The sequence below is a fragment of the Zea mays genome, chromosome 10, assembly GCF_902167145.1.
Source record: "Zea mays cultivar B73 chromosome 10, Zm-B73-REFERENCE-NAM-5.0, whole genome shotgun sequence".
NCBI classification, from domain to species: domain Eukaryota; kingdom Viridiplantae; phylum Streptophyta; class Magnoliopsida; order Poales; family Poaceae; genus Zea; species Zea mays.
The window spans coordinates 9,206,601-9,231,763 of record NC_050105.1 but is presented as its reverse complement, the minus strand read 5'-3'; the positions used below and the strand labels follow the sequence as shown (position 1 = coordinate 9,231,763).

Sequence of the window (25,163 nt, the reverse complement as noted above, 5' to 3'; positions counted from 1 at the left end):
ACGAATTATAAATTGTGACGAAGTGAGTAGCAGTGACTAGTGAGTGGTTCCGTGCCATTTGTCCACAACGTCAAATATGATTCATGTGGTTGGAATGAGCGAAGCATGTGTCAGTGTGTGTATCCTCCATATGTACGCGCAGGTTATTAAATTAGCACACAGAGAGCTTGATTAAAGTTCAGTATCTTCCCCGCAAGCAAAATAGACGTTGCAATCCTATCGTTTCCATTTCATTTTGTCAAAACAAAAAAAAAATCTACTATGTGCATCTCGCTTTAGCTAGCCTTTGTGCTTGGGAGCCGACTTTGACTTTATTCCAAATGCCAGCGGCACCAATCGTACATTCATTTGCGGAACTATATATTCAACTGATCTAATTGTCCTGACCAACAAACCGCAATAATAGGAACCAACCGACATATGATTCAGCCGACCAGTGTTTGTGCTGATCTTCGGCAATCGGCACTAAAATTTAGTTCAGATTTTAGATGCCAACTGGAAGAGCTAAATATAAATTAATTATGAAACTAATTGTATAATTCATGGCTAATTTGTGAGATGAATTTATTAAGTCTACTAATCTATGATTAGCACATGTTTAACAACTCGTCTCAAGAAAAAACTGGAGAAATACACCGAAACCGTACATACAATTCTATAGACAGCAATACCAGTAGTTACCTCAAGGTACGAGATGAACAAGCGCAATAAGAATTCGAAAGCGTTATATCCTAAACACATAGGAATCATCGCAATATAGCTTCTCGGCATCAAGAGAAGCCATATAACTCAAAACTTCAAGGTTTATATATCTCCTCTAACTGAACAAAATAATAATAATAATCCCAGAACGATAATCGGTATCAAATTACCATAGATCTCAGCGTGACATTGACACTCTACACATTTTCCACACTAAACGTATCAAAAAGAGTAGAACCATCATGCGTACAACTCAGCCAGATCGTTCTCGTACGTCTTCCTGATCACCTCCCTCTTGAGTTTGAGGGCAGCAGTGACGAGTCCCGACTCGGGGGTCCATGGCTCTGGTATCAGCTTGATTTTGACTGGTATCTCAAACTTCTCAAGTCGCGCTTGCTTCGCAGCCTGGAAAATAACAAGTGCATCGGGTGCAATCAAAATTGTTGTCTTAACGGTGCACAGGATTTGTCTCGCTTGACATGCTTGCAACTTTCAGCACACACGTGGAAAAAGGAAGAGAGAACTTCCCAAGGATATCAACGTATATGAGACAACATAATCCTGGTTTACCTTACTTCACCGCCAGTGCTTATGAAACACACTCGGCAGTGCTAATGGCCTTTGTGAAATTGAAACTAATAAAAACTCTCTGGATGAATATGTTTTATGCTGTGCTAGGTGACTGTTCATTCCTTTCAGAAACACTACAAAATAGTTTCCTATTTCCATATTTATATTGTTGCTAAAATTACCCGGAAAAAAACACTTCTAGGAGACCAGCTGTAACAGTGAATCAAGCCAAAACTATAATGCTATGTTCCTGGAAAATCAAAGCATGGATGAGTGGAAGATCAATGGATGCTAAACCCTTTTCTTTCATACAAATCCACTTCCAATAAGCGTGGAGTCAGGTATGAACATGTGGTGATTCAACACGAGATCCTTGCGGTATGTCGATCCTTAGAGGTGATGGCTATGGAGATCTTTGCAAGCCATGGATGGAGGTCCAATGCTAGATTAGAAGGAGCTTGATTTGTTGATGTTTTATTTCAAAGAATGTTTATGATGGATGATTGTTTTTTTCGATTTGTAAGGCCGTATGTAAGAGATTGCAAAAGGCTGGAACATTTTGTTTCCATAATCAAAAAAAAAAATGAACGTGTGGTGATCCAACACAGTAAAGAAAACAGATGCTGACAGGTGAACAGAAAACACGAACCTTTGCTAAAGATCCAAGCACTTCTTTAACAGCCTCTTGCTTCTGGCACAAATCTGAGAAATCGTTGTATTTGATTCCTTGCTGCGAAGCCCAGCTTTCCAGCTCAATGTGTGCAGCCACCACGAGAGCAACACAGTAATTGTGGAAAGGATCAGCATGGATCATAATGTTCTCCACATATGGGCTCACAATCAAAGCAGCCTCTACCTGTCATCACCTAACAAGTTAAGCAGTGCAATTCAGCCAGTTGGACCAGAATAAGAATATTGCATACCTTCCCGAGAGATACATATTCGCCATGTTGAAGCTTCACGATATCTTTCTTACGGTCAATGATTTCAAGGCAGCCATCTGGATGGAACCGTCCGATGTCTCCAGAATAGAACCATCGCATACCTTTCTCATCATCCTTCACATAATATATGTGGTGTGTGGTTATTGTTACAGAAAGTGTGAAGAAGTTAAAGTTCAATGCCTGAAACAATCTATGAATATATTGGTAGGAGAACACCATACCTTGTAGACTTCATTTGTTTTAGCTTCATTCTTGAAATAGCCTTTAGTTATATTTGGACCTCCAATGACAATTTCTCCCCGAGGCATTGGTAAATCAGCAGTCAAGTATCCACCCTCAGGCCAGTCAATCAACTAAAAATACAGTGGCTGATATGTCAGGAAGTCAGGAACTGTGGGAGGTCAACAGTAAGAACTCATTCACTGTCACAAGAATAGATAAGATATCCCAGTGACCCAGTGAGGAAAGAAGTTCAACAAGACCAAAAAAATCTAAGCGGGTGCATGTAAATAATCTTGAAGCTAAGAACAACCAATAACTAAGGAAGATTTCAACATACAAACATTGTTAGGCATAAAAAATACAAAATAGATCCGCACAGATAACATCGTGATAAAAACAGCTTTGATACAAAATAGTTAAGAAATGAAGCTGACCTTAATATACGAACAAGGTAGTGGAGCACCAACACGACCGACAGATGTGTCATCATACTCTGAAAATGTCCCTCCAGCACAAGTTTCAGTCAGACCATAACCTTGCCCTATTGGAGCCCTGAAATTGCATAAACCTTATCAATGTCAGACTGCAAACACAGTGAGGAAGTCATAACATATTTATCGTATTAAATGCATGCGATGGGAACATAGGATTTCAAGATAATTGCCATCAAACAACAGAAATGAGGCATACATAATCTTACCCAAGGCATATATTGATAAATCTCTGAGTATCTCCAGATAGAGGTGCTCCACCTGAAAGTACAAACCGAATCTTTCCTCCCAAAATAGCACGCACCTTTCCAAACACAAGTGTATCCCACAAGAGTTTCTCCAGTCCCCAGGCACCAAGCCAACTTCCATTGATTGCAGCAAGCCGACGGTTATAGGCAATGTCAAACAATTGCTTTGCTATACCACCCTTTGTATCCACCTGAAGACATCTCAACACAAAAGGTAGCTGTCAATAATCAGCAAGGTACACTGGACCAGAACAATGTGAAGGACATTACCTTTTTCCTGACACCATCACGAATACGATCAAGTATAGCAGGTACAGCAGTCATCAATGTTGGCTTTAGTGCAGAAGCATCACCTAGAGTTCCCTTTTTTATTTTATTGGATGTATCAATCAGGGTCAAAGGTGATCCATATCCTATTGAGGCCCCAACAGCAGCCATTAGTGCCTAAAAAGTATTTGCAAATGATGAATAAAGATTATATAATAAACCAATATAGTTCCTATCTTAAATGAATGTCAGAGCTCCTGCCCTTGTCTTTCAAAAAATACAATATAGTGAACAGATTTGACCCATTTTGTTGCCGATTGAAAGCTACCTCTGCTGCCAACTCAAGAATGTGTGCAAGTGGAAGGTAGGCCAAGTATATATCTTTACTGCCAAGTGCAGGCACAATGGTCATGACTGCTGAGAGTGTAGCCAGGACGTTGCGGTGGGTCATCATAACTCCCTATAAACAATTAAGATACATGTCAGTTCAATAGCAGAGATATAATTAGAGAATTCCACTTCGCTTTTTATTTGTGTGTATGAGAAGCAACTCCCAACCTGAATTCTAGTAAGCAAGGGAAAAATGCAGTGGACAGAACAACAAAAAATAACAAGGATGTATAAAGCAAACCTTGGGCAATCCGGTGCTACCACTTGTGTACATTATCACCGCAACATCGGAAGGTAGAGGCATGTTTGCTTCAACAGGTGCTTCAGCTCCTAACCTAGTTACTTCCTCAAATGATTCAACTATCCAGCTAGTGCAGTTTTGAGCTAAAGAAACTTCAGTTGAGATGCCTTCCTCATTGATATAGACAACACGCTTGACAGTGTCAAGTTGCCCACTTATATCAATCAACTTTTTTAGTTCTTTCTGACCACAAACTACAGTAGTGACCTCAGTCTGGCAAGCAAAAAGGATAAATTAGATAAAATAGAAGCATATACATAGCAGACAGGTATTGATTACTTTAAGCACAGGTGTCAGGAATGATTAAATGCAACTGGTACATTCTACAAAAAAATGCAACTGATACAGATCAATTGGCTATGTGGCATGTCTAAGTGAAATGCTACTAATAGTACAGACTGATTTTGTCTTGAACTCTTTATAAACCAAGAAAAGCATATCACATGAAAACATAACAAGCAGGAACAACAATGGATACCCATACAAGTGACAGTACTGACCTCATTTAGTGAGTGACACAAAGCTTCCTCCCCCAATGAGGCATAGATGGTGACAACTGTAATGTTTTGTCTGAAGCATGCCTTGCAAATGGAAAAAAAAGTAACTCAGAATTTAGCGTGCAAGAATTCAATGTAACATGATATGAAGAAGATGGTAAATGAAGACAAGCAAGAAAAAAGGGAAAGAAAGTGAAAAAAAAATGATTTTCTAAAAAATATTCAGCATGCAAACTGTTCCTGTTGACATATGCTCATCAGGTTTTATATTTTTTCATGGTAAAGCATTTATCATCTATACGAACATAAGGGTGGATCCAATGCCGGAGGCTCCCACATGAGTGGGGTCGAAGAGATAAACCGAGGCAAACCACCCCCACAAATGCGGAGAGGCTACTTCGAATCCATGACTTGGTAGCTTAGTGAGGCAACTCTCATCACTGCACCAGGCAAGCCTTCTCAATCCATTCTCAATGCAAAGTTTCATGAGAAGTTTCATACATTAATTAGAGTGCCACATCAGGTTTTTGGATACATTGGCACTATATTTACTGTGAAATGGGTGGAAGCAGTTTCATCACCATGAAACCACGTCATCTCATTTCCAATACAATGGAAAACACATGAAACCACCATTGAGAGCAATTTGTTTCATTTCCATTCATTTCATACATTTCTTTTGGCTATTTAGATGCAATATTTAATTGACATTGTAGCCTATGAAATTGTGAAGTGAAACTTTATATTGAGAGTGTATGTTTCATTATTTACTTTATCTCACTCTTGAATGATGATGTGGCAATGTTGAAAATCATGCAATGAAACTCTCATTGAGAATGGCCTCATCAATAAGAATATACATATTTTATGGAAACAGAGGAATGCCTCTGTCTTTCAAGGATGTTACTGTTAGGTTGGCCAAGGAGGAATCCTTATTATGGTCGTTGGCTGGTGCTAAGGGGTTGTCCTTCCTTCAAGCGCAGATTCCTACAGTTTAGTTTCAGCTAAGTGTAGGGGTGTCTACTTGTGCCGTCAGTGTGCTCCCTGCTGCTGCTGCTGCTAGTCTGGAGCCAGCAGGGGTGGGGAACCCTGTAGGCGTGAGTGTTCTGTGGAGGCTTTGGGATCTTTTCCCTTTGTTTGTATTTGATTTTGTATTCCTTTTTTTCTTCTTAATATAATGATACGCAGCTCTCTTGTGTGTTTGATAAAAAAAAATAAGAATATACATCATTTAATATGACTGCTATAAAGACTCATGTCTGCACAATTGTATAAAATAGCAAACATTGCCCAGCGAAATATACATTTGCATGCCTTTCTGACTTACATCAGAATGCTAGTGGAGAGAATAAGGCCTAGTTTGGGAGCCCAAATCCTCGCGGGGAATTTGCTATTTTCCCGGTGTCTTCGGCCCACGCGGGAAGCTTCCACAGACCACCGCTCTGTCCTGTTTGGAAACCGGCTCCGCGGGATAATGGCCTAGTCCGAGCCCAACTTCCACGTGGAAACTCGTCCGGCCTTCGGACGTCGGGTGACTATCCCCGAGACCCCGACTCGTCACTTCCTCTCGCCTCCTCTCGTCACGGACACGTTAGATTATATGTGGTTAGGCCCATGTGGCTAGGCCCATATGGCCCATGTACAAACACTATATAGCTACCCTCTAGGGTTAGCCCTAATAATATACAATTATTTACCTCTAACATGGTATCAGCCTAGCCTAGGTTTTCCTCCAGCCGCCTGGCAGCCCCTGCTAGGGTTTCTCCAGCCGCCGCCGCTGGGATCTGCCCCTGCGCGCCAGGCGGCCGCCGCCCGGAGTCCCTGCGCGCCAGGCCGCGCGCCCCCAGCGCCGCCGCCGGGACCTGCCCCTGCGTGCCTGGTCGCCGCCGCCAGGAGCCCTGCGCGCCAGGCCGCGCCGCCAGCCGACCAAGCGCCGCCCAGGACTCCGCGCCGCCGTCCAGCCCCTGTGCGCCAGGCCGCGCCCGGAGCCAGCCGACCGAGCGCCGCCCAGGGATCCGCGCCGCCGTCTGCGTCCGGCCGTCCGGCTGTGCTTCCGCGCCTGGCGGCCGCCGCCAGGAGTCCCTGCGCGCCAGGCCGCGCCTCCAGCCTGCCGTCCGCGCGCCGCCCCTGCACGCCAGCGACCCTCCCATGGCTGGCGAGCAGCCTCCTCTGTCCCCCTCCACTTTCCCTCCCCTCTCCTCCTGGGCGCGGGCTGTCTCCCCTGGCAGGCCCGCCGTCGCCGCCTCTCCTGCCGCTGCTGCAGCCACCGTGCGTGGGCGTGCCCCCCTGGCCCCTCCCCACCCCCTCCCAGCCGCCGCCGCTGTCTCCCCTGCAGGTGCGCAGGCGCTGGTGGCAGGGGCGTGGGGGTCCGTGCCCGCCTCCCCTGCGCTCGGGCCGACGTGGGGGGACGGGCCCACCGCCGCCGGTGGGGCCCTCACCGCTGCGCGCACCGCCTCGGCCCTTGCGGCTGTGGCGGATGCAGTTCCCGCGAGGGTTGCCGGTCCGGAGGACCCTCCCCCGCCAATTCCCCCGTCGCTGGTCGTTGATCCGCCTCCGGTCGTCGATCAGCCACCTCCTCCACCGATCACCCACCAGGGATACACCGTCGCCGCTCTCACTGCTGCCCGTGCGGAGCACGCGGCACGACAGGCCCGCTTGCGGGAAGCGGCCCTCGTATGGGAGCGTGAGCGCGAGGCCGCCGACGCTATCGCTGCTCAGATTGCCACGGCGGAACAGCTCCTCGCCTCGCCTGCGACCCACGACGGCGGGGTCACCTCCTCTGACACCATGGGCGGCGTGTACGGGGTCCCGACCGCACCGACCGTCGGAACCGGGCCCCGCACCATCCCCACGGTGCTCTGGCATGACCCGGCTGACCCGCTAGTGGCTCAGCTCCACCTTCAGGCTGGGAGTGTCCAGAACATTCGCCTGATGGTTCCTGTCGTCCTGGAGCCCGAGTCGCCGTCCTACGCACGCTGGCGGGACTTACTCCTCCTCACCCTTCGTCGCTACGCTCTGGACGACCATGTCCTCTGCGACCCCACCGGCGTGGCGCCGACTGCCACGTGGGTGCGCCTTGACAGCATCGTACTCACCTGGATCGTGGGGACGATCTCCGTTGACCTCCACAGCCTCCTCCGGAACCTTCCTCACGCTCGGGCTGTTTGGCTTGCCATCGAGGGCCAGTTCATGGGCAACGCCGAGGCCCGGGCTCTCCGCCTCGACGCTGCTTTTCGCACCTTCGTCCAGGGGGACCTCAGTGTCAGTGCGTACTGCCGCAAGATGAAGACCATGGCGGACTCTCTTGGCGATCTGGGTTGCCCCGTGGAGGACCGCATCCTAGTCCTCAACGTCCTCCGCGGCCTCGGCGATCGCTACACCCACCTCCGGTCGTTGATCATGCGCCAGCGCCCCTTTCCTACCTTCCTCCAGGTTCGCGACGACCTCGCCCTGGAGGAGATCACTCTGGGCGCTCAGGCTGCATCGATCTCTGGCACGGGGTCCTCGTCCTCTTCGACAGCACTGGCGGCTTTCACCCCGACCCGTCCTCCTACTCCGTCACAGTCTGCCCTTGGCCCTCGCCCTCCCGGGCCGAGCATGGGCGGCGGGGGTCGAGGTGGCGGAGGCGGGGGCGGTGGTGGTCGTCGCCGCCGTGGTGGCCGCGGTGGTGGTTCCGGGGGTGGTGCCCGTGGCCACGCACCGACGCCGGGACCCCAGCAGGGTGCGCCTTGGCCCACTTTTCACCACCTGTGGTCAGGGCGCATCTCCATGTGGCCGTTCCAGGGGCCAGGCTCTGAGGCTCGGTCCCCGGCGGCCATGTTCGCTGGTGCGCAGCCAGGGTTCGCCTTCGCCTCCCCGTCGCCATGGACCTCGACACCTGCCGCTTCGTCGTGGCCCACGCCACCGGCTACTCCTCCGTCCGGGCTGGTTGGTTGGGACGCGGCCACCCTGGCTGCCTTTCAGACTCCTACTCTGACTCCGCCGATGGGTCCCGAGTGGATCGCGGACACCGGTGCTACCTACCACACCACCCCCGACCCTGGTATACTCACCTCTGTTCGCCCTCCTTCTTCCTCTCTCCCTTCGTCCATCATGGTGACGAATGGCTCATGTCTTCCTGTCACATCTGTGGGTGCCGCCAGCCCTCCCGGCTCTTTTCGCATTCCCGATGTTCTTGTCGCTCCTTCTTTGGTCCACAATCTTCTTTCTATTCGTCGGTTTACTGCTGATAATTCTTGTTCTGTCGAGTTTGACTCTTTTGGTCTTACTGTGAAGGACTCGGCAACTCGGCGCCCCCTCCTCAGATGTGACAGCACCGGCCCCCTCTACACCCTTCGGCTTCCGCACGCCACATCTTCTTCGTCTTCGTCACCTGACACAGCTGCTGTTTTTGCTGCCGCCACGTCTTCTACCACCTGGCATCGTCGCCTTGGTCACCCCGGACGCGATGCCTTGATGCAGCTTACTCGTAGTGCCACTATCCCATGTACTAGATCCCATGATGAGCATCTTTGTCATGCGTGCCAGTTAGGCCGCCATGTTCGTCTTCCTTTTTCTTCTTCTTCCTCTCATGCTACTCATGCTTTTGATCTTGTACACTACGATTTGTGGACTTCACCCATTACCAGTATGTCAGGCTACAAATACTATCTTGTGGTGCTTGATGATTTTTCTCATTATGTGTGGACTTTTCCTTTGCGTGCCAAGTCTGAGACTTTCCCCGCCCTCCGCCACTTCTTCGCCTGGGTGTCCACTCAGTTCGGCCTCACCATTAAGGTCGTTCAGTGTGACAATGGTCGGGAGTTCGATAACTCCACCTCCCGCGACTTCTTTCTCTCCCACGGGATGCAGTTGCGGATGTCTTGCCCGTATACCTCCTCCCAGAACAGCAAGGCTGAGCGCATGATCCGCACGACCAACGACACCATCCGCACTCTTCTTCTCCAGGCGCACCTTCCGGCATGTTTCTGGGCCGAGGCCCTCCACACCTCTACCTACCTCCTCAACCGTCTCCCTTCCACTGCGTGTCCGGCCCCCACTCCTCACCAGGCACTCTTCGGTACCCCTCCGCGCTATGACCACCTCCGTGTCTTCGGGTGTGCTTGCTACCCGAACACCACTGCCACTGCTCCTCACAAACTAGCACCCTGTTCCACCCTCTGTGTGTTTCTCGGGTACTCCCCGGACCACAAAGGCTACCGCTGCTTTGACCTCTGCTCTCGCCGGGTCCTCATCTCTCGCCATGTGGTGTTTGATGAGTCCGTATTTCCCTACTCCTCCACCACCACACCACCCTCCTCCGACCCTGACCTTGACCCTTTCACTCTCTTTCCGACTGACACGGTGGTCGAGCCACCTCTCCTTCCTCTCTCTGCAGGTACTCGCTCACCACCTGTCGGTCCTACCCCCGGCCCGGTACCTTGCCCGGGTCCGGTGGTGTCGCCTACGGTGCTGTCGCCTCTCCGCGGAGCTCCGTCTCCGATCGCTGAAAGGGAATTAGGCTTACACCTAGTTCCTATATAATTTTGGTGGTTGAATTGCCCAACACAAATCTTTGGACTAACTAGTTTGCCCAAGTGTATAGATTATACAGGTGTAAAAGGTTCACACTCAGCCAATAAAAAGACCAAGTTTTGGATTCAACAAAGGAGCAAAGGGGCAACCGAAGGCACCCCTGGTCTGGCGCACCGGACTGTCCGGTGTGCCACCGGACATGTCCGGTGCACCAGGGGGACTCAGACTCAACCTCGCCACCTTCGGGAATTTCCAGAGGCGACTCGGCTATAATTCACCGGACTGTCCGGTGTACACCGGACAGTGTCCGGTGCGCCAAGGGAGGTCGGCCTCAGGAACTCGCCAGCTTCGGGAAACTCCAACGGCTAGCCCACTATAATTCACCGGACTGTCCGGTGTGCACCGGACTGTCCGGTGCGACTCTAGAGCAACGGCTACTTCGCGCCAACGGCTACCTGCTGTGGCATTTAATGCGCGCACAGCGCGCGCAGGAGTCAGAATCGCCCATGCTGGCACACCGGACAGCAAACAGTACCTGTCCGGTGTGCACCGGACACCCAGGTGGGCCCACAAGTCAGAAGCTCCAACGGTCAGAATCCAACGGCAGTGATGACGTGGCAGGGGGCACCGGACTGTCCGGTGTGCACCGGACTGTCCGGTGCGCCATCGAACAGACAGCCCTGCCAACGGTCAAGTTTGGTGGTTGGGGCTATAAATACCCCAACCACCCCACCATTCATTGCATCCAAGTTTTCCACTTCTCAACCACTTACAAGAGCTAGTCATTCAATTCTAGACACACCAAAGAGATCAAATCCTCTCCAATTCCACAAAAGGCTTTAGTGATTAGCGAGAGAGATTTGCCGTGTTCTTTTGAGCTCTTGCGCTTGGATTGCTTCTTTTCTTTCTCACTTGTTCTTGAGATCAAAACTCCATTGTAATCAAGGCAAGAGGCACCAATTGTGTGGTGGCCCTTGCGGGGAAGTTTTGTTCCCGGCTTTGATTTGAGAAGAGAAGCTCACTCGGTCCGAGGGACCGTTTGAGAGAGGGAAGGGTTGAAAGAGACCCGGCCTTTGTGGCCTCCTCAATGGGGAGTAGGTTTGCGAGAACCGAACCTCGGTAAAACAAATCCGTGTGTCTCACTTCATTATTCGCTTGCGATTTGTTTTGCGCCCTCTCTCGCGGACTCATTTATATTTCTAACGCTAACCCGGCTTGTAGTTGTGTTTATATTTGTAAATTTCAGTTTCGCCCTATTCACCCCCCCTCTAGGCGACTATCAATTGGTATCAGAGCCCGGTGCTTCATTAGAGCCTAACCGCTCGAAGTGATGTCGGGAGATCACGCCAAGAAAGAGATGGAGACCGGCGAAAAGCCCACTACAAGCCACGGGAGCACTTCATCGGAAGAGTCCCGCACCAAGAGGAAGGAGAAGAAGGACTCCTCCAAACGAAAGGAGAAAAAGTCTTCCTCTTCTCACCACAAAGAGAAGAAGGAAAAATCTTCTTCCCACAAGCCGCATCGGAAAGGCGACAAGCACAAGAGGATGAGGAAAGTGGTCTACTACGAGACCGACACTTCATCAACATCGACCTCCGACTCCGATGCTCCCTCCGTCACTTCTAAGCGCCAAGAGCGCAAGAAGTATAGTAAGATCCCCCTACACTACCCTCGCATTTCCAAACATACACCTTTACTTTCCGTCCCATTAGGCAAACCACCAACTTTTGATGGTGAAGATTACGCTAGGTGGAGCGATTTAATGCGATTTCATCTAACCTCGCTCCACAAAAGTATATGGGATGTTGTTGAGTTTGGTGCACAGGTACCGTCAGTAGGGGATGAGGACTATGATGAGGATGAGGTGGCCCAAATCGAGCACTTCAACTCTCAAGCAACAACAATACTCCTTGCCTCTCTAAGTAGAGAGGAGTATAACAAAGTACAAGGGTTGAAGAGCGCCAAGGAGATTTGGGATGTGCTCAAAACCGCGCACGAGGGAGACGAGCTCACCAAGATCACCAAGCGGGAAACGATCGAGGGGGAGCTCGGTCGGTTCCGGCTTCGCAAAGGGGAGGAGCCACAACACATGTACAACCGGCTCAAGACCTTGGTGAATCAAGTACGCAACCTCGGGAGCGTAAAGTGGGATGACCACGAGATGGTTAAGGTTATTCTAAGATCTCTTATTTTCCTTAACCCTACTCAAGTTCAATTAATCCGTGGTAATCCTAGATATACTAAAATGACCCCCGAGGAAGTTATCGGGAATTTTGTGAGTTTTGAATGCATGATCGAAGGCTCGAGGAAGATCAATGAGCTTGATGATGCCACCACATCCGAAGCTCAACCCGTTGCATTCAAGGCAATGGAGGAGAAGAAGGAGGAGTCTACACCAAGTCGACAACCAATAGACGCCTCCAAGCTCGACAATGAGGAAATGGCGCTCGTCATCAAGAGCTTCCGCCAAATCCTCAAGCAAAGGAGGGGGAAGGATTACAAATCCCGCTCCAAGAAGGTTTGCTACAAGTGTGGTAAGCCCGGTCATTTTATTGCTAAATGTCCTATATCTAGTGACAGTGACCGAGGTGACGACAAGAAGGGGAGGAGAAAGGAGAAGAAGAGGTACTACAAGAAGAAGGGCGGTGATGCACATGTTTGTCGGGAGTGGGACTCCGACGAAAGCTCAAGCGACTCCTCCGACGACGAGGACGCCGCCAACATCGCCGTCACCAAGGGACTCCTCTTCCCCAACGTCGGCCACAAGTGTCTCATGGCGAAGGACGGCAAACGAAAGAAGGTTAAATCTAACTCCTCCACTAAATATGAGTCTTCTAGTGATGATAATAATAGTGATGAGGAAGATAACTTGCGTATTCTCTTTGCCAATCTTAACATGGAGCAAAAGGAAAAATTAAATGAATTGATTAGTGCTATTCATGAAAAGGATAACCTTTTGGACTCCCAAGAGGATTATCTAATTAAAGAAAACAAGAAACATGTTAAGGTTAAAAATGCTTACGCTCTACAAGTTGAAAAATGTGAAAAATTGTCTAGTGAGCTAAGCACTTGCCATGAGATTATTGACAACCTTAGAAATGAAAATGCTAGTTTAAATGCTAAGGTTGATTCTCATGTTTGTAATATTTTAATTCCCAATCCTAGAGGTAGTAATGATGATTTGCTTGCTAAGATTGAAGAATTAAACATTTCTCTTGCTAGCCTTAGATTAGAGAATGAAAATTTGATTGCTAAGGCTAAAGATTTTGATGTTTGCAAAGTTACAATTGCCGATCTTAGAAATAAGAATGATATACTTCGTGCTAAGATTGTTGAACTTAATTCATGCAAACCATCTACATCTACCATTGAGCATGTCACTATTTGTACTAGATGTAGAAATGTTGATATTGATGCTATTCATGATCATATGGCTTTAATTAAACAACAAAATGATCATATAGCAACACTAGATGCTAAAATTGCCGAGCACAACCTAGAGAATGAGAAATTTAAGTTTGCTCGTAGCATGCTTTATAATGGGAGACGCCCTGGCATTAAGGATGGCATTGGCTATCAAAGGGGAGACAATGTCAAACTTAGTGCCCCTCCTAAAAGATTGTCAAATTTTGTTAAGGGCAAGGCTCCCATGCCTCAGGATAACGAGGGTTACATTTTATACCCTGCCGGTTATCCCGAGAGCAAAATTAGGAGAATTCATTCTAGGAAGTCTCACTCTGGCCCAAATCATGCTTTTATGTATAAGGGTGAGACATCTAGTTCTAGGCAACCAACCCGTGCTAAGTTGCCTAAGAAAACTCCTACTGCATCAAATGAACATAGTCTTTCATTTAAAACTTTTGATGCATCTTATGTTTTGACTAACAAATCCGGCAAGGTCGTTGCCAAATTTGTTGGGGGCAAACACAAGGGCTCCAAGACTTGTGTTTGGGTACCCAAAGTTCTTGTTTCTAATGCCAAAGGACCCAAAACAGTTTGGGTACCTAAAGTCAAGAACTAAACTTGTTTTGTAGGTTTATGCATCCGGGGGCTCAAGTTGGATACTCGACAGCGGGTGCACAAACCACATGACTGGGGAGAAAAAGATGTTCTCCTCATATGAGAAAAACCAAGATCCCCAACGAGCTATCACATTCGGGGATGGAAATCAAGGTTTGGTCAAAGGATTGGGTAAAATTGCTATATCTCCTGACCATTCTATTTCCAATGTTTTTCTTGTTGATTCTTTAGATTACAATTTGCTTTCCGTATCCCAATTATGTCAAATGGGCTACAACTGTCTATTTACTGATGTAGGTGTTACTGTCTTTAGAAGAAGTGATGATTCAATAGCGTTTAAGGGAGTGTTAGAGGGTCAGCTATACTTGGTAGATTTTGATAGAACTGAACTCGACACTTGCTTGGTTGCTAAGACTAACTTGGGTTGGCTCTGGCACCGCCGACTAGCCCATGTTGGAATGAAGAATCTTCACAAGCTTCTAAAGGGAGAACACATTTTGGGACTAACCAATGTTCATTTTGAGAAAGACAGGATTTGTAGCGCATGCCAAGCCGAAAAGCAAGTTGGCACCCATCATCCACACAAGAACATCATGACGACCGACAGGCCGCTTGAGCTACTTCACATGGATCTATTCGGCCCGATTGCTTACATAAGCATCGGCGGGAGTAAGTATTGTCTATTGTCTTGTAATAGTGGATGATTATTCTCGCTTCACTTGGGTATTCTTTTTACAGGAAAAATCTCAAACCCAAGAGACCTTAAAGGGATTCTTGAGACGGGCTCAAAATGAGTTCGGCTTAAGGATCAAGAAAATAAGAAGCGACAACGGGACGGAGTTCAAGAACTCTCAAATCGAAGGCTTTCTTGAGGAGGAGGGCATCAAGCATGAGTTCTCTTCTCCCTACACGCCACAACAAAATGGTGTAGTGGAGAGGAAGAATCGAACTCTATTGGATATGGCTAGAACCATGCTTGATGAATACAAGACTTCGGATCGGTTTTGGGCGGAGGCAGTCAACACCGCTTGCTACGCCATCAACCGGTTGTATCTACACCGAATCCTCAAGAAGACATCATATGAACTCCTAACCGGTAAAAAGCCCAACATTTCATATTTTAGAGTCTTTGGTAGCAAATGCTTTATTCTTGTTAAAAGAGGTAGAAAATCTAAATTTGCTCCTAAGACTGTAGAAGGCCTTTTACTTGGTTATGACTCAAACACAAGGGCATATAGAGTCTTTAACAAGTCCACTGGACTAGTTGAAGTCTCATGTGACGTTGTGTTTGATGAAACTAACGGCTCTCAAGTAGAGCAAGTTGATCTTGATGAGATAGGTGATGAAGAGGCTCCATGCATAGCGCTAAGGAACATGTCCATTGGGGATGTGTGTCCTAAGGAACCCGAAGAGTCTCCAAGAACACAAGATCAACCGTCCTCCTCCACGCAAGCATCTCCACCAACACAAAATGAGGATGAAGCTCAAGTTGATGAAGTAGAAGATCAAGCAAATAAGCCACCTCAAGATAATAGCAATAACCAAGGGGGAGATGCAAATGAGGAAGACAAGGAGGAAGAGGAACAAAGGCCGCCACACCCAAGAGTCCACCAAGCAATCCAACGAGATCACCCCGTCGACACCATCCTCGGCGACATTCATAAGGGGGTAACTACTAGATCTCGGGTTGCCCATTTTTGTGAGCATTATTCTTTTGTTTCCTCTATTGAGCCACACAGGGTAGAGGAAGCTCTACAAGATTCGGATTGGGTGGTGGCGATGCAAGAGGAGCTCAACAACTTCACTAGAAATGAGGTATGGCATTTGGTTCCACGTCCTAACCAAAATGTTGTAGGAACCAAATGGGTCTTCCGCAACAAGCAAGATGAGCATGGTGTGGTGACAAGGAACAAAGCACGACTTGTGGCCAAGGGATACTCCCAAGTCGAAGGTTTGGATTTCGGTGAAACCTATGCACCCGTAGCTAGGCTTGAATCAATTCGCATATTATTGGCCTATGCTACTTACCATGGCTTTAAGCTTTATCAAATGGACGTGAAAAGTGCCTTCCTCAACGGACCAATCAAGGAAGAGGTCTACGTTGAGCAACCTCCCGGCTTTGAAGACAGTGAGTATCCTAACCATGTCTATAGGCTCTCTAAGGCGCTTTATGGGCTCAAACAAGCCCCAAGAGCATGGTATGAATGCCTTAGAGATTTCCTTATTGCTAATGGCTTCAAGGTCGGAAAAGCCGATCCTACACTCTTTACTAAAACTCTTGAAAATGACTTGTTTGTATGCCAAATTTATGTTGATGATATTATATTTGGGTCTACTAACGAGTCTACATGTGAAGAGTTTAGTAGGATTATGACACAGAAATTCGAGATGTCTATGATGGGGGAGTTGAAGTATTTCTTAGGATTCCAAGTAAAACAACTCCAAGAGGGCACCTTCATTAGCCAAACGAAGTACACGCAAGACATCCTAAGCAAGTTTGGAATGAAGGATGCCAAGCCCATCAAGACACCCATGGGAACCAATGGGCATCTCGACCTCGACACGGGAGGTAAGTCCGTGGATCAAAAGGTATACCGGTCGATGATAGGATCATTACTCTATTTATGTGCATCTCGACCGGACATTATGCTTTCCGTTTGCATGTGTGCAAGATTCCAATCTGACCCTAAGGAATCCCACCTTACGGCCGTAAAACGAATCTTGAGATATTTGGCTTATACACCTAAGTTTGGGCTTTGGTACCCTCGGGGATCCACTTTTGATTTGATTGGTTATTCGGATGCCGATTGGGCAGGGTGTAAGATTAATAGGAAGAGCACATCGGGGACTTGCCAGTTCTTGGGAAGATCCTTGGTGTCTTGGGCTTCAAAGAAGCAAAATTCGGTCGCTCTTTCCACCGCCGAAGCCGAGTACATTGCCGCAGGTCATTGTTGCGCGCAATTGCTTTGGATGAGGCAAACCCTGCGGGACTATGGTTACAAATTAACCAAAGTCCCTTTGCTATGTGATAATGAGAGTGCAATCAAAATGGCCGACAATCCCGTCGAGCATAGCCGCACTAAGCACATAGCCATTCGGTATCATTTTCTTAGGGATCACCAACAAAAGGGAGATATCGAGATTTCTTACATTAATACTAAAGATCAATTAGCCGATATCTTTACCAAGCCACTTGATGAACAATCTTTTACCAAACTTAGGCATGAGCTCAATATTCTTGATTCCAGAAATTTCTTTTGCTAACTTGCACACATAGCTCATTTATATACATTTGATCATATCTCTTTCATATGCTATGACTAATGTGTTTTTCAAGTGTATTTCAAACCAAGTCATAGGTGTATTGAAAGGAAATTGGAGTCTTCGGCGAAGACAAAGGCTTCCACTCCGTAACTCATCCTTCGCCATCGCTCCAAGAAAAGGACCTTGTCTTTGGGGGAGAGTGTAAGAGCCCAAAGCAAAAGGACCGGACTTCGTCTTTGGTATAATCTTAACTCATTTAATTATGACCAAAGGGGAAGATAGTACTTAATGGGCTCTAATGATTCCGTTTTTGGCGATTCATGCCAAAGAGGGAGAAAGTATGAGCCCAAAGCAAAAGGACCGCACCACCACCAATTTCAAAACCTTAGTTTTTCAAAGAGTATTCTCAATTGGTATTCTATTATGCTCAAGAAGGGGGAGACAGTAGTATTTCAAAAATGATATATCAAAACCCTCTTGAACACTAAGAGGTGGATCTCAATTTAGGGGGAGTTTTGTTAAGTCAAAGGAAAAGCATTTGAAACAGGGGGAGAAAATTTCAAATCTTGAAAATGCTTTGCAAACTCTTATTCATTTACCTTTGACTATTTGCAAAAGATCCTTGAAATGGATTTACAAAAGAATTTGCAAAAACAAAACATGTGGTGCAAAAGTGGTCCAAAATGTTAAAAATGAAAGAAACAATCCATGCATATCTTGTAAGTATTTATATTGGCTCAATTCCAAGCAACCTTTACATTTACACTATGCAAACTAGTTCAATTATGCACTTCTATATTTGCTTTGGTTTGTGTTGGCATCAATCACCAAAAAAGGGGGAGATTGAAAGGGAATTAGGCTTACACCTAGTTCCTATATAATTTTGGTGGTTGAATTGCCCAACACAAATCTTTGGACTAACTAGTTTGCCCAAGTGTATAGATTATACAGGTGTAAAAGGTTCACACTCAGCCAATAAAAAGACCAAGTTTTGGATTCAACAAAGGAGCAAAGGGGCAACCGAAGGCACCCCTGGTCTGGCGCACCGGACTGTCCGGTGTGCCACCGGACATGTCCGGTGCACCAGGGGGACTCAGACTCAACCTCGCCACCTTCGGGAATTTCCAGAGGCGACTCGGCTATAATTCACCGGACTGTCCGGTGTACACCGGACAGTGTCCGGTGCGCCAAGGGAGGTCGGCCTCAGGAACTCGCCAGCTTCGGGAAACTCCAACGGCTAGCCCACTATAATTCACCGGACTGTCCGGTGTGCACCGGACTGTCCGGTGCGACTCCAGAGCAACGGCTACTTCGCGCCAACGGCTACCTGCTGTGGCATTTAATGCGCGCACAGCGCGCGCAGGAGTCAGAATCGCCCATGCTGGCACACCGGACAGCAAACAGTACCTGTCCGGTGTGCACCGGACACCCAGGTGGGCCCACAAGTCAGAAGCTCCAACGGTCAGAATCCAACGGCAGTGATGACGTGGCAGGGGGCACCGGACTGTCCGGTGTGCACCGGACTGTCCGGTGCGCCATCGAACAGACAGCCCTGCCAACGGTCAAGTTTGGTGGTTGGGGCTATAAATACCCCAACCACCCCACCATTCATTGCATCCAAGTTTTCCACTTCTCAACCACTTACAAGAGCTAGTCATTCAATTCTAGACACACCAAAGAGATCAAATCCTCTCCAATTCCACAAAAGGCTTTAGTGATTAGCGAGAGAGATTTGTCGTGTTCTTTTGAGCTCTTGCGCTTGGATTGCTTCTTTTCTTTCTCACTTGTTCTTGAGATCAAAACTCCATTGTAATCAAGGCAAGAGGCACCAATTGTGTGGTGGCCCTTGCGGGGAAGTTTTGTTCCCGGCTTTGATTTGAGAAGAGAAGCTCACTCGGTCCGAGGGACCGTTTGAGAGAGGGAAGGGTTGAAAGAGACCCGGCCTTTGTGGCCTCCTCAATGGGGAGTAGGTTTGCGAGAACCGAACCTCGGTAAAACAAATCCGTGTGTCTCACTTCATTATTCGCTTGCGATTTGTTTTGCGCCCTCTCTCGCGGACTCATTTATATTTCTAACGCTAACCCGGCTTGTAGTTGTGTTTATATTTGTAAATTTCAGTTTCGCCCTATTCACCGCCCCTCTAGGCGACTATCAATCGCCCCTGGGCCGAGCGAGGGTGGTGGGACTGCACCGCCTACGGGGCCATCGGTTCTGACCCCTCCGACCCGCTTCGCCCAGCCGGTGCGGGTCTACCAGCGCCGGCTGCCGCCGCCGGGGTTCGCACCTCCACCGTCGCCGCCCCTGCCGCTGTCACCGCCGGTGGCCCAGTCCCCGCCAGGGACACCCACACCTCCGCCTCCGCCACCCGCGGCCCGTGTCGAGACGCCGGTGTACCACCCACCGCTCCTTCACCGCGACCCGCGGCACGTCCACCCGATGGTGACACGGCACGCGGCTGGTACCCTGCCGCCCCGTGTCCTGGTGGCCACGACCGCAGACTCGCAGATTTCTCCGGTACCCTCCTCCGTTCGCACCGCCCTGCTGGACCCCCACTGGCGTCGAGCGATGGAGGAGGAGTACGCGGCGCTCGTCGCCAACCAGACGTGGGATCTGGTGCCTCGTCCGCCCGGCACCAACGTCGTCACCGGCAAGTGGATCTGGACGCACAAGCGGCGGGCCGATGGTACCCTGGAGCGGTACAAGGCTCGCTGGGTTCTTCGGGGCTTCACTCAGCGCCCCGGAGTCGATTACGATGAGACCTTCAGCCCGGTTGTGAAGCCGGCCACCGTCCGCACGGTGCTATCGCTGGCCCTTGCTCGCTCCTGGCCAGTTCACCAGCTCGACGTCAAGAACGCCTTCCTGCACGGCGCTCTCACCGAGACCGTCTACTGCTGTCAGCCAGCGGGGTTCGTCGACTCCTCTCGCCCTACCATGGTCTGCCGCCTCAACAGGTCCCTCTACGGCCTCAAGCAGGCCCCCCGAGCGTGGCACTCCAGACTGGCTACGTTTCTGGTGACACTGGGCTTCGTGGAGGCCAAGTCAGACACGTCTCTGTTCATCCACCATCATGGAGCAGAGACTGCCTACTTGCTCCTCTACGTGGATGACATTGTCCTCACCGCCTCCAGTCAGTCACTTCTTCGCCGCCTCGTCGACGCACTTCAGCGGGAGTTTCCGATCAAGGATCTGGGTGTACTTCACCATTTCCTGGGGGTCACTGCTGAGCCTCGCCCCTCAGGACTCCTACTTCACCAGCGGCAGTACACTCTTGACATTCTGGAGCGGGCCAAGATGATTGACTGCAAGTCCTGCTCTACCCCAGTCGACACGCAGGCGAAGCTCTCTGAGGCCATGGGTGACCCAGTCGAGGACCCCACCGGGTACAGGAGTCTTGCCGGTGCCCTTCAGTACCTCACCTTCACTAGGCCGGACATCTCCTACACTGTGCAGCAGGTCTGTCTCCATATGCACGACCCCCGAGAGCCCCACCTCGCGGCTCTCAAGCGCCTCCTCCGCTACCTCCGGGGCACTGTCGACTACGGGCTGCTTCTTCACCGGTCTACCTCCTCCGAGCTGGTCGTCTACACCGACGCTGACTGGGCTGGGTGCCCGGACACTCGGCGCTCCACCTCCGGCTACGCCGTCTTCTTAGGCGGTAACCTGGTGTCCTGGTCGTCGAAGCGCCAGCCGGTCGTCTCCCGCTCGAGCGCTGAGGTGGAGTACCGTGCCGTGGCCAACGGCGTGGCGGAGGCTGCGTGGCTCCGGCAGCTCCTCGCCGAGCTCCACAGTCCCCTCTCCAGGAGCACGTTGGTCTACTGCGACAACGTCAGCGCCGTCTACCTCTCCACCAACCCGGTGCAGCACCAGCGGACCAAGCATGTGGAGATCGATCTACACTTCGTCCGAGATCTGGTCGCCGTCGGTGATGTTCGGGTCCTCCACGTCCCGACCACCTCCTAGTTTGCCGACATCTTCACCAAGGGTCTCCCATCCTCGACCTTCGTCGAGTTTCGCTCCAGCCTCAACATCAGTAGTGGCTAGTTGAGTCTGTGGGGGGATCCTAGTGTGTGATGTACTTCTTCTTTTTGGATCCAGTCTGTAAACTCCGCTGCGACGGATGTTCAGACTGCGGGGGGTGTTAGATTATATGTGGTTAGGCCCATGTGGCTAGGCCCATATGGCCCATGTACAAACACTATATAGCTACCCTCTAGGGTTAGCCCTAATAATATACAATTATTTACCTCTAACAACACGGTCGGACACGCCGCCACCCCTCCTCCGCTGGTCGCCGCCACCACTCCGCCGGCGATTTTGTCGGGTAAATCCAACCTCTTCCGCACCTTCTTGGTCTTGCTAGGATTTATTTTCTCTGTTTTCGCTCCTTCTTCTTGGATGGCGACGAACGTGGGCTGGACGGATGGTAGGAGCGAGCGCGGCAGCTTGTATTTCGGGGTCTGGGGACGACGGTGACGAACACATGTTGTTGAGGCCTGGGGATCGTGGTAGAACTGACTCTGGATCTTCTCGAACGCGTGCTGTTGTTCTACCCACGCTATAAAGCATCCCGCACAACACTTCCCTCATGGTCGTCTGCTCGCTTGGTCCTAGCATTTCCTAGTGGTGATTTCCTCCTCTTGGTTTCTTTCTTACCCTCATGGTCTAGGTAGAAATCTGTTCGTTGATTTATCCCTACCTCAACAACAACCACCTCTCAACTATTGTTATTTCCTATTCGAAATGATCATTGGTTCTAAAATCTTGGACGATAGGCATGGACAGCTGCTATGCTACAATGCAGTGAATGCACTGCATTTTTAATAGTCTGTTTATGTGACTTGTATCTCTCCAAAATGTCTGTTGTACGGGCTAACGTCATGATGTTTTTTTCCTGAATTTTCCAGAACTGTGTCAACAGAAAACGATTTGATTATGATTATCCATGTGACATTTTTTTATCTTGTTGGGTTGATACAAACTTTGTGATTTATATAGATTATTATTTTGCTGTGTTGGTTTCAAGTCATGTATGCTACAAGGCGTCATCTATCCTGTTGGTGGATTATAGTGGTTCTGTTCTAACGAGCAAAGGAGCAGAGTAGTATTCTGTTCCACCATGTGCAGCTTCCCTGGGCCATTCGGTTCCAAAGAGCAAAAGGGAATTCCACTGTGCAGGGATATCTCTCCCGGGCTCTAGCTGTCCATGGAATCCTACAGCGTGGGGGTTTTATCCCTGGATTAATTACTATCGGCTGCCAAACTAACCCTAAGTGGTGTAGGAAATCATCTATAAGCTGAATAACAAATTAACAATTCAGCCTGTAGATATTTTAACACAAGTCTCAGTGGTGCATGTCACTTAGTAACCTACAATTATAAGTAATCCGGTCCAGGGAACTGAGAATTTGCATAGTCCAGGCATAGTTCACACTCCAAATATGTATTTCTGCATTAGATGCATCCCAGATATGAAGTGGCTGGTTCCTTCAATTTACTGAAGAAACATGTGGCAGTCGCATGTGAAGAGAAATAAAGCCCACAAATCGGTCTATAAATCTATCTGTAAAATGACAGGGTAAAAAAGAATACCTGCAACCCAATCTGCCACTCAGCCCGTGTCTCAGCAAAAATAGCAACACGTTCATTCTTCTGGTGACCTACTCTAATTAGTCCAGATGAAAAGTTGCAAACGCTCTTGAAGCACTCTGCATAACACTTCCACTCATACTCGCCCAGATGCAGCTTCTCAAACGATCTCCCACCAGGTGCTGCTTCAGTTTCCCTTGAAATGAGCTTCCTTGTGCCAAGGAGTGGCATGTATACATACTCTTTGCAAGATTGCTCAAACAGATCAGCAAGTGTGGACACCCCCTCCCAGTGTGTCTCAACAGGTTGTTCAAAACGATAGTTACGGACTGCATATCCAGGCTCCCCACCAACCTCAACTGGCACTCCCCTCATCCTTTGGGCCTTTCTCCTCTTGCGGAGCAGCAGGGAGACCGCGACGGGGACAAGAATCCCAACAAAGTAAGGATTCATACTTCTGCACTGGTCAACCCTATAGCTATACTTGCTTGCAGCAGGTGAACTAACAGATCCACATGCCCTGAGGCAAAAACCTGCAGATAAGTATTACAGTGAGAAGTTTTCAAGGTTTCAGGTCTAGGTTGCGATATCAAAGTGACTTTGTAAAGAAGAGGTGAAGTGCACGATTAGTCATGTTATCTGACCTGGTGAACAGAGTAAGCGCACCCACTCCACTTAGGGACAGAAAATGGACCGATTGACTTTACACCATTATATCCAATACAGTAAAGTCAAGTAGTGCAGTCTGTATAGCTATTCATTTATACCTTCTAATACAGCTTTCCCCTGTATGCATTTAATACTCATACTCTCATTGTCATTATAGAATTGAACTTAACACAAGCATCCCTCCTGCTTTGTTACGGGTTACCCAAAAGTTAGTGGGCAGTGATAAAAGTTACTGGACAAGTTTTTGAAAAAGGAAAGGAAAGATAAGGAAAGAATAGTTGGAATGGTACTATTTTTAAAACTAAAAAAACGGTTGGAGTCAAGTGGAACAAGCTTCTTTCGACAGTACTTGCGAAGTGCTACATCACCGACTATAGTGCATACGTACTTGTTCTCCCTCCTCCATCTCCTCCACTCCTGGTTTTATATTAAATATATACAACTGTCTCAGCTCATGACATAGCATGCTAATTCAGTAGTAATTTCTGAGAGAATTACAGAGCACAGGCACAGGCACAGGCACGGCGCAGTAAACATGGAACAATTATACAAAGCATTAGCAACGAGTAATGAGACCCCACGAGTTCCCCCGAGAGTGATTCAGATCGCGCCCAGGCCGCCGTCACTACCCCCAACCGGCCAACCCCCGTCCACCTGGACAGCGCACTTCCACACCGCGACGACAACAATGAGAGAGGGAGAAGGAGCGGTGGCACCGAACCTTCCGGGGACGACGGCGGAGAACGCGCGGGCGGGGCGGGGCGGCGGCAGGGCGAGTCAGCGAGGTTTACGCCTCGTCAGACCTCAGTCGTCAGTCGTCACACATTCCGGTTTGGTTCTCTCGCCAGTCGCCACTTATGTCGCTCTCGCCTGCTGGCGGCTGCGGCTGGCTTTCCGCTCCATCAGGCCCCATCGAATCCAATCCCTTCCTTAGCGGATAAGCGGGCTATAGAGCCCGGCCTGAAAGCGTACATAATGGGCCGCATTTTGCAGCCCGCTTTGCCAATTTCAAGTTCTAATCTATTCTATAAAAAATGAAAAAATATATAAATATGTAGAATTAAAAAATATTAGAAATGTTTATATATATTTACCTATAATAAATTTAAATTTAACTTTAATATATTAATAGAGTAAATAATAAGGTATATCTATTTTTTAAAAATATATAATTTCTTCCAGAAAATTTATAACTTTTGATAGTTTGATTATACTGGTTAGATCATTTTTGCCTATACATTTATAAAACAGTACACCACATATACACATATACTCGACCGACTGAATGTCAGAGGGTAATCTCTCCGTTGAAATTATAATGGTTATTTCGTTGTTAGGATTGCCTTTAATAACAGCTACTCTAGTGATACATAATTTTGATGACACAAAATTGGTACCATGACATTCGTATTAAATTCAAAAACACTTTCTCCTGCCAATATCCCCTCTCTTCATTCTTGGCACACAACCACACCCCC

General features: G+C 48.5%; 1 protein-coding gene across 4 annotated transcripts; it reads right to left on the bottom strand.

Annotated features, from left to right (window-relative positions):
- Positions 1 to 660: 660 nt before the first annotated feature.
- Positions 661 to 24,598, bottom strand: LOC103640823 (long chain acyl-CoA synthetase 9, chloroplastic). 4 transcript variants are annotated; one of them, XM_035963336.1, is made up of 14 exons: positions 24,407 to 24,549; positions 24,074 to 24,102; positions 23,661 to 23,868; positions 23,020 to 23,549; positions 4,636 to 4,716; positions 4,076 to 4,348; positions 3,773 to 3,904; positions 3,448 to 3,621; positions 3,139 to 3,368; positions 2,873 to 2,990; positions 2,438 to 2,569; positions 2,196 to 2,330; positions 1,922 to 2,128; positions 661 to 1,107 (listed from the first exon to the last, which is right to left on the bottom strand). In XM_035963336.1, the coding sequence occupies exons 4-14, from the start codon at positions 23,467 to 23,469 to the stop codon at positions 943 to 945; spliced, it is 2,097 nt and encodes a 698-aa protein (XP_035819229.1). In that variant the 5' UTR covers positions 23,470 to 23,549; positions 23,661 to 23,868; positions 24,074 to 24,102; positions 24,407 to 24,549; the 3' UTR covers positions 661 to 942. The 4 variants fall into 4 exon arrangements, with proteins under 4 accessions (XP_035819229.1, XP_035819230.1, XP_035819228.1 ...); XM_035963337.1 differs by lacking the exon at positions 23,661 to 23,868 and having other exon boundaries at positions 24,407 to 24,588; XM_035963335.1 differs by having other exon boundaries at positions 23,661 to 24,102; positions 24,407 to 24,509.
- Between the last annotated feature and the right edge of the window lie 565 nt (positions 24,599 to 25,163).